Genomic DNA, 10121 nt, shown 5'->3' with positions numbered 1-10121 from the left:
GAAAGACTAACACTGTAGAATATAGGCCAGCCTGTCTACATTTTCATCCTATTGGTTTGACCCATATAATTATGGCTGACTTTGGGGTACAGTAAGCTGTGATAGAACTCTGTCTTTTTCTTTATTAATGCGTGAATCTGGGGTCCTCAGATTCCTGGAGGGTCCTTGAGACTGTCTCGGGGTCTGTATGATCAAAGCTATTATAGTAACTCTAAGACTTTCTGTTGCTGTCCTGTTGGTTCCTTATGTCCCATAAGTCTTCTAAGGCTGTGATCTTTAAGGAAGCAGATTGCCACACTTTTCTCCCAAGGAGCATCTGGTGGCTTTGAACCACTGACCTTTTGTTTCTTGGCCAAGTGCTTAACCACTGTACCACCAGCGATCCCTGGAGAAGGCTATCCTGCTTGATAAAGTAGTTGTTGTTGTGTGCTGATGAGTTGGTTCCGACCTTTAGAGAGCCTATATAGGGTTTCTAACCCTAGAAATCTTTATGGGAGCAGAAATCCTCATCTTTCTCCCTTAGGGTGGCTGGTAGATTCAAACTGATGACCTTGTAGTTAGCAGCCCATTGCATAACCCACTACACCACCAGTGCCCCTTTGATAAAGTAGAGAGAGGGTGAGTGAAAAAGAGGAAGACTGATAGTAAATGGACAGACAAAAGTGGACTCAGACATTGCTACTGTTGTAAGGGTAGAGACATGGATTTGGGCTCACACACTCCAGCATCCCGGAGGGTGGTGCAGGGCCAGGCAGAGGTTCAGTCTGTTAAAACATCAGGTTGTTGGGAGTCAGAGCCCATCTGATGGCAACTAACAGCAACAGGAATTAACATGTCGTGGGACTTCACCTGCCTGTAAATGAAAGCATTTCTTTTTTTCTTTAATGGAAATACTCTGGTAGTGTTGGGGTTTCTGTGGGGAACAAATGCAGAAGTCCCCGAGATCTGTGGGTAATCCACGAAAGGACAGTTTGGCAATAAATGGTTTGACAGCAGTTCTGATGCTGGATGCTTTGTTCTCAGGCCCAGCTTTGGCCCTGGTTTGCTACTATCCTCAGACCTGGGGCCCCCGGAGCCTGCACAACCCCAGGCCGAAGCGCCCTTTACCGCCCGCGGAATCTACTCAGAAGAGGTGACATCGGTGGCCCGGCCCCGGCCAGTTGGAGGCACCACAGGTACGTGGGGTCCCTCAGGTTGTGCCAGGTGGGCTGTGCTTCATTCTGCTGGTGTGTGGTTTAGACTCCCCAGCGTCAGGTGAAAGTGGTTCAGATGTCGATGTGGGGCATGTTGGCCGAGATCCCTAAGATGTCTCTGCTGTGCCACCCAGGCCGACCTCAGAGCTATCGTGGATGGGTTCCAGACCACCGCAGTGAAGCGGATGTGGCAGTCAGCGAGTCGTGCAGATGTGTTGGCTATCCTGTGTGTACAGAAGTGAGGTGGACTCTAGACTGGAGTTTATGAAATGGCAAATAGCAGCATGGTGGTGGTGGTGGTGTGCTGAGGAGTTGATTCCGACTCATAGTGACCCTGCGTAGGGTTTCTGAGGTTATGAATCTTGATGGAGCAGAAAGCCTCATCTTTCACCTGCGCAACAGCTGGTAGTTTCAAACTGCTGACCTTAAGGTTAGCAGGCCAATTCGTAACCACTACACTATCAGAGCTCCTTCCTTAATAGCAGCATGGAAAAGGCTACAATATTGTGAGAAAGACCGAAATGGGACACAGAGACACAAAGTGAGCATGTGACATCGATACACTTGCTTGATGTAAGTTTGTCACAAGCCTTCCATTTATTTATTTTTTTGAAAAAGCCCTATCTGTGAAGCAGCATAAACGAGATCTACCTGCATCTGAATCGGCAGCTTCAAAGCAGCCACTGCCAGGGGAAGGCGTAGCACATCCGTGCCGGGGTCAATGGAGAGACCCTGTCGGCTGCCTAGCCCCACTCCTGGAAGACCCCAGGAATTCATTGTCACACAGCTCTGGAGACCAGCAAGGCCACTGGGGCAGAGCCTTCCTGGTCTCATCCAGCTTCTGGGGGCGCCAGGTGCCCCTAGGCTCATGGTGATGTCATCCTGTCTTCAGAGCCTTCTCTTCACATGGTCTTCTCCTCTCAGTGTGTCTTCTCTTACGAGACACCACCCGACTGTGAAATGACTTCCTCTTAACCAATTACATCTGCAGTGACTCTGTTTCCAATTATGATCACATTCTGAGGGTTCTGTGGGCATGCATTTTTGGGTATACAAGTGTTAGAAATGAACCCCGATGTTGCACAAAAAGACACTCAGTGAGATTAAATTACCTCGGCAAGGCAAAATTTACTTCTGCAGAAGGGTGTGTGTGTGTAGCTGTGCAGGAACAGGCCAGCGAGCACACTGGTGGCCAGTCCACTCAGGTTCTATCCCTGATGCAAGTCTTAAAGCTGTGTCTCACCCCATTGGCTAGGACTTCAACAACATAGTCTTTTCCTTACCTGGTTGGCTAATTCAAATTTCTAAGGTGTGCATTCTTCTTACTCCAGGAAGTAGCCTAAAGTAAAAGAAAGGTCATACACCTGCTCACTTCAGGAAGTAGCAAAAAGTAAAAGAAAGGTCACCTGGATGCAATAAACAGGATTACATTAATTTTGACGAAAAGACTCTCATTCCCACAATTCCCCCTTTTTCTTCTTGTTAGACTTCTTCATTCTTCTCTTTCAAACTCTGCAAGGAGACATTGACTTTGGTGTTTTTATGTTTCTAAGTGAAGAAGATTATTTTGGTATGGAAGTGGGGGTTGTTTGGATAAGGCTGTTTCTGTAAGTTTTAGAATGAATCCTCTTGTGTTGTTGTTAAGTGCTGTGGAGTTGGTTTCAACTCATAGTGACCCTGTATAGGGTTTTCGAGGCTGTAAATCTTTACGGGAGCAGAAAGCCTCATCTTTCTCCCGCAGAGCAACTGATAATTTCAAACTACTGATCTTGCGGTTCCCAGCCCAACTCGTAACCACTACGATTATACAGGGTATAATAACAACATCCCATTAGTGTTAATGCACCAAATATGATAATTAGAGAGGTGAGGACTGAAGTCATGAGCCCCTTCCATTTTCCGAACCATTGTTCTATAAGACCAGCAAAGGGATCAGTTTGGGCTTCTGGTCTTCCCGTCACACGTACGTAATAGTGACTTTTATTTAGGGTGGGAACAGAAGAGTTAATCCATTCCAGATAAGCATTCACAGTTGTGGAGCCCGTTTCTATTGTTACAGTTTGTTTCAGGTCTTTTACCTGAATCACTTCTACTCTTTCAGGGTCATTTTCAGCTCACAGGGTCCTGTCTAGAGATGTGGGCACCCATTCCATAGACCCCGATTGCTGCTCTTGGCTCCCTGTTGCTGACAGTGGGACATTATTTGAGATCAGCACTGGGTCCTCCAATTTCCTGCAGGATAAAACTTGGCAAACAACTAAGGGAGAAATGCCATAGTTACATCTACTATCAACTTGACTGGCTGGTCACAGGCCAATGCCCTTTGCACCTCCCCCATGGTAATGATACATTTTAGCCATATTAGCTTCCAAACCCAGCCCATCTTGTGCGGAACAGGTTGGATCCTTTGGGTCCTAGGCCTCTCTTACTCTGGTGTCGTATCTACCCCTGTATACTGAGTTCTCTCCTACTAAACAGGGACCAAGGAAGTGAGTAAGACATTTCTAGTCCAACAAGAATAGTAATACTGAGAAGAATAGCCTCAAGACAACCATAAGGATGTCAAGACCTGAAACCCCGATTGAAGCACTAGCCACAGACAGACAAGCCATGAAGATAACGCCTAGAGCTGACAACTGCAGAAGGCACTCCGTTTCCAATAAGCCTGCGCCCCTTTACTAAAAACTGATGAATGTTCAACATACCACTCCTCCTGAGACCCCATACCTTTATAAGCCCCAGTGCACCCCAAGTCTACCAGGTCTTCTGAGAAGCGGCGACTCGGTGGGACTAAGGCTTTAGACCCTCGAAAGTGAGAGGGACCAGGGAAAAGCAGGAGGATCTGGCAGAGGTATGACAAGACAGCCTCTCAGATTCTTTTCAGGGTCACTTTGAGAGGTTCCCTAGGCGAGGGACTTGCTTCCCACTGGTGACTACTTTCCCTTGGGGATTGTCCCTCCTCACTGGTACCTTTACCTGAGTATAGTTAGTTCACTCCTCCACAGTCCATGGTCCGGACGGCTGTCTCAGTGGTCAGCTGCACCTGGGAAGGACCCTCACAGTCTGGCTGGAGTCTGTCCTCTTTCCAGGTCTTGATCAACACCAGGTTTCCTGGTTAGAAGTGATGAATGGTGAATTTGAGGAGATGGGTTTGGACCAAGATTTCTTCTAATTTAACGTCTACAGCACAATATCCTTTTCCTCCTCTTAACAAAACGAAATGCATACCTATAGGGTGGCCCAAATTTTAACAACAAAAAAAAATGTTTTCAATTGAGAAAGAGTATTGGTATACCAAATATCTTTTAAAACAGTATTACGTTCTCAGAGGATCTGAAACATTAATACAAAAATAAAACACACACAAAGTCTTGAGCAATGTACAGTTTTAAAAAATTGTTATCACACCAACCAAACAAATCCTTAACTACATGTTAAATGGATCAATTTATACCATTTTATTGCAGATAGAATATCAAAGATATGAAAAGAGAACATAACTTCTCAGTGTCCGACTCACTTTTCAGTTTCACCTTGCATGTGCAAACTCAGAATTTTGCCCTGTAAGCTCAGATAGCCTATGTCTACACCTTGGAGTCCCAGTGTGGTGCTGTGGGCTAATATACTGGACTGCAAAGTCGGTTTGAACCTCAAGGTCGGCGGTTCAAGTTCACCAGTCGCTCTTTGGAAACCCTGTACAGGGGCACTATGAGTCGGAAGTGACTCGACGGCATTTCACAACAGCAAAACATTTATCTTAAGAATGATATTTGAAAAACTACCATATTGGTTGCAGACCCTTTCTCTCTTCTATGGGGATAAGGTATTATTTTCTACGGACCACCTCCCCCAGTAATTTTGTTTTTTTGGTTCTACCCACAAGGGTGGAATTTACAGTTCTTGATTAATACATTACCGCCAGAGTGATGAGGATGCACCGGGAACTCTAGGGGCGGTGTCTGCCACAGAAGACCCTTTTTCCTAAGAAACAGTAGAGTCAAGGACAAGCCAAATATATAGTTTTTGAGAAATTGATCCTTTGTCTCAAAAGTGGGAAAGTCAGTAGTGGGGCTTAAGTAGGGTAACACATAAAGCGTCTCATGTGGGGCTAAGCCAATGTCTTTGCGAGAGGCTGTTTGGATTCGTAAAAGGGCTCTAGGAAGACATTTAGTGCAAGGTCTTCTTCCCATTCCACCCCTGAGATAGAGGAGACCAGAAGGCTGACTGCAAAGGGAAGATCTGGAGACCCCCGAGTTGACTGAAAAGGTCACAATTTCCTCATGTGGCCCCACTTCTAACTTTACTAGGGGCGCCCGGTGGGACTTACCAATATAAAAAAGCCCCCGACACTCCCTATTCCTCATCAAAAGTCATAAGGAGGATTATTCTCCTTTCTTTTTCCCACTCTGGGCATTCCCTCTTAAAATTTCCTACTTTCCACAATTAAAGTACTTGTTTTCTCCTCTGGGTTCCCTGTAAGGCCCTAACTGATTTTGCCTAGCTACTTGACCAAACTTTAGTCAGGCTTCAAGAAGCATTTTAAATAGACTAGGCCTCAGTTTTTAGTTCCCTCCAGAGACAAGGTCAATCAGTTAGCCCTCAATGTTAAAATAATCCTTGAGAAACTCATAACGGTCAGACTGACCCAGACGAATGAGAATATCCTAAACACTAAACATTTGCAATTGCCAAAACCCATCTGCTTATAGATTAAATAGGTTGCTTCATGCCAAGACCAATTAAACTGTAACATCTCATACTTTGCCAAATGTCAACCAATCAGAAACTGTATCTATAGTGCTGTGCAATTATGCCCCCTGAAACCCTATCAAAACTTGTGTGTATAGTGAGTCGGGGTCGCCCTCAGCTCCTGTTTTCAGGAGTCTATGTGAGGGTGGACCCCAGCATGTTGGCAAATGTCACCTTTGTCTCCTGGTTTTAGGAGTCTGTGAAGGTGGACCCCAGCGTGTTGGTAAATAAACCTCTTGCTTTTGCATCGAACTCGAGTCCTGATGATCTTTTGGGGGTCTCCTACTAGATTAGGTCACTAGGGGGCCTAACATCTCCTCCCCTCCTGCTTTGTCCTGACTGTGGGGGGTCAGGATCTGAGGGGCATCAGTTAATTGTCCTCCCTGAGTTGCCTGCCCAAAGGTGGTGGTGGTGGTGGTGCGCTGTGGAGTCGGTTCCAACTCATAGTAACCCTGTATAGGGTTTCCTAGGCTGTGAATCTTTACAGGAGCAGAAAGCCTCATCTTTTTCCCACAGAACAGCTAGCTGGTAGTTTTGAACTGCTGACCTTGAGGTTAGCAGCCTGACTCATAACCACTATGCTACCAGAGCTCCTTGTCTGAAGGTAGACAACCCAGTTTTGGCCTCTGTTTATGTTTCTCTTCATCCCATCTTACATACATCTTTTCCCGTAACAGTTCTTCCATAGAACTACCTTTCCTGTGTTCTATCATTTGTAACCTTTTACAGATGATCAGGCCAACTATTAGTGATAAAATGGAGTTTTAACACTCCCTAGCCCAAAGACCTGGGGCTAACCCGGTGTGTTTTCTCATTTGCCTTTTTTAAGTCTGTTTAAAAACTTAAACAGGAGAAAAAAAACCAAAACTCTGCAGGCCCTTCCTCTTTTCCCCACTGCACATCTTTTCCTCACTGCCTTAGAGACATTTTGGGACCAGGGAATTGATTCTTGGATTCCTTTAATTATTATCTCCCTAAGATAATATTTCCTTTAATTATTATCTCCCGTGTGGCCCTGATGGGCTGTTACAGTATTGTCCCATTGAGGGTCTTGGTTATAGAACTTAGCATCAGCCGCCGGGATGCCTGGACCAGAGGGATGTTCGCATTCCCACGCAGCCACCTCTGCCTGCGAATCATGGCCCTTTCTTCTCCTGAGACTAGGAGTCCTATATTGACATCAGTTCTGCCCAGGTGTATATTTGGGGGCCTAGGGATTGGCCTACCTGATCAGCTCCTCCATAGGGATCATTAAGGAATGGTTTTAGTTCTTATTTTTTTTCGGGTCCCCTGAACCAGTTAGGGGTGCATTGATGAACCCAATTTCTCTTCCTCCTAAGAGGACTTTTCTAAGAGGAAAAAAAAGGGGGTTCAAACTGACTCTTGTGGGGAGGGTGAAAAGGAAGGTTTTTTATATCTTTTTGGCATTGTGTGATTTCTTTTCTAAGTCTCTGCAGGGAAGGGTATCGCACTAGCGTGAGAAAATTGGGCTCCGCAGGGGGAGCAGGCTCGTGAGAGGAGGGCTCAAGGTTGTGAGTCTGGGATGTGGAAGAAGGGTGGGATTGTAAGGCAGGGGTAGAGAGAGAAGGGGTTTCCAAGGCTGGGTTGTATGAAGAAAAACGTGGCATCAGGATTGGAGGAAGACTCATTAACAACCTGCGATATGCAGATGATACAACCTTGTTTGCTAAAAGTGAAGAGGACTTAAAACATTTACTGATGAAGATCAAAGAGCACAGCCTTCAGTATGGATTACATGTCAATGTCAAAAACAAAAACCTCACCACTGGACCAATAAACAACATTCTTATCAATGGAGAAAAGATTGTGAAGTTGTCAAGGACTTCATTCTTCTTGGGTCAACTATCAACATTCATGGAAGCAGCAGTCAAGAAACCAAACGACGTATTGCATTAGGCAAATCTGCTGCACACGACCTTTTTAAAGTGTTGAAGAGCAAAGATGTCAGCTTGAGGACTAAGGTGTGCCTGACCCAAGCCATGGTATTTTCAATAACCTCATATGCATGTGAAAGCTGGACAGTGAATAAGGAAGACCATAGAAGAATTGATGCTTTTGAGCTATGGTGTTGGAGGAGAATATTGAAAGTGCCATGGACTGCCCATAGAACCAACAGATCTGTGTTGGAAGAAGTGCAGTCAGAGTGCTCCGTAGAGGCCAAGATGTCCAAACTTCGTCTCTCATACCTCGGCCATATTGTCAGGAGGGACCAGTCATTGGAGAAGGATATCATGTTTGGTAAGGTGGAGGGGCAGAGGAAAAAAGGAGGACCCCCCAACGAGATGGATTGGCCAAGTGGCAGCATCGATGGACTCAAGCGTGGCAACAGTAGTGAGGTTGGCCCAGGATTGGGCAGTGTTTCGTTCTGCTGTGCATAAGGTCACTATGAGTTGGTACCGACTCGATGGCACCTAACAACAACAAGGGGAAGAAAGTTTTTCTTTCTCCACCTTGTTATCCCTTGTCTTAAGTGCAAATAGGACAACAGGATGGCCTGTCTCCAGTTGAGAACATAATCTATTTCCTCCTGAGAGACAGGCCTTTTTGTCATTAACATATTCAATTAAAAGTTGACAGACCCAGTCCTTGTCTGAGCCAAATTTAGGCCAAAAGACAGATAGTTTAAGAATTGGTTCCTGTGTCCAAATGAAGCAGCAATATCTTATTATTTGTTACTTCTTTTTCCCTTTAGTGTGCGCACTATGATTCTAACACTTTAGCCTTAATCCTAATAGATTATTAGGGGGAATTTTGCCTTTGGTTTCATTTTCTCTAGAGATTCTTTTACTGGTGTTATTTTCCATCCTGGCTACCTGGCTGTGTCTTCTTGCAAAGAGGCTCAACCCCCCTTCTATACTTGGAGGTTTCTTATGCTCTTGTGTCTTCTTACAAAGAGGCACAAACTCTCCTCCCCCACATCTATACTTGGAGGTTTCTTACACTCTTTTACTTTGGCTTTGTCTCCAACCTCTTCCCTTGTGGGAACATTGAACGCGGCATGTTGGAATAAACCCCCAACTCTGATCGAGTCTTCAACTCGATACTGTCCTAAACCGTATGAGATTGCCATGGAACCTCATACTCCACACTCTCTTTGTGCCCAGAGCACGTCTCATTCATACACAACCTCTGGTATGTCCCTACCACCAAGGAATTATTGGCCACCCCTGCGGTTTTTCTTACATTGGTCCGTGCACAGAGTTACCTGGTTGCCACTTGGTGGTGCTTGAGTAGGTCTTTAACTCTCTTTGCCAAGAGTCTGGATTCATTTGCCTCCTTGATGAGGGTTGCCATGAGTAGGCAGCAGGACACATCTCCCTCAGGGGAAAAGGTTAAAGTTGCTTCCCAAAGGGAATGGGAAATCCCAGATGGGCACCCAAATTGTTAGAAATGAACCCCAATGTTGCACAAAAAGACTCTCGGTAAGACTAAATTACCTCAGCAAGGCAAAATTTACTTCTGCAGAAGGTTGTGTGCGTGTAGCTGTGCAGGAACAGGCCAGCAAGCACACCGAGCGGGCAGTCCACTTGGGTGTTTAATCCCTGACCCAAGTCTTAAAGCTGTGTCTCACCCCATGAACTAGGGCTTTGACCACACAGTCTTTTCCTTACCCAGTTGGCTAATTCAGATTTCTAAGGCATGCATCCTTCTTACTCAACTTCAGCAAGTAGCAAAAAGCAAAAGAAAGGTTGTCCGAATACAGTAAACAGGATTACAGTAATTTTGAGGAAAAGACACTCATTCCCACACAAGACATCCAAACAAGTGTTTGTTTTTGAAAGAAAGGTGCTTCTAATATGACGAACCACTCTTAAAGTGGACCATGGATGGAGGGAGATGTTTGTTTCATTTTGTCGCTTTGGATGGGTGCTGTTTCTTCATCCAGCCTCACCTCTTTGTCCTTCTCCACTTGCTGATCTCACAAGGTCATATCCGCTCCTCATTGGTCTTTCAAGGCTGTATCCTCTTGTTAACTTCTCAAGGAAATGTTCTCCCTTGCTAGACTGTCATGGTCATGTCCTCCCTTTGTTGGTCTGTCAAGAACATTGTTGTTATTGTTCATCCTTCAAGGTCATATCCCTTGTTAACCTCTCAAGGTCATGTCCTCCCTTGTTAACCTCTCAAGGTCGTGTCCTCCCTTGTTAACCTCTCAAGGTC

At 45.4% G+C, this 10121-nt stretch overlaps 1 protein-coding gene across 1 annotated transcript in view; it reads left to right on the top strand.

Moving 5' to 3' along the window:
- Positions 1-10121, top strand: part of KIAA1549 (KIAA1549 ortholog) — a 140951-nt gene that overhangs the window by 124475 nt on the left and 6355 nt on the right. Inside the window, exon 19 of the mRNA XM_006861241.1 lies at positions 1024-1175. Within this exon, the coding sequence (XP_006861303.1) occupies positions 1024-1175 (152 nt within the window). The remainder of the gene's footprint in view (positions 1-1023; positions 1176-10121) is intronic.

The sequence above is a fragment of the Chrysochloris asiatica genome, unplaced genomic scaffold (genome assembly GCF_000296735.1).
Source record: "Chrysochloris asiatica unplaced genomic scaffold, ChrAsi1.0 scaffold00041, whole genome shotgun sequence".
Taxonomy (NCBI): Eukaryota; Metazoa; Chordata; class Mammalia; order Afrosoricida; family Chrysochloridae; genus Chrysochloris; species Chrysochloris asiatica.
The sequence above is the reverse complement of the archived record's forward strand: the minus strand, read 5'-3'. Positions and strand labels throughout refer to the sequence as shown.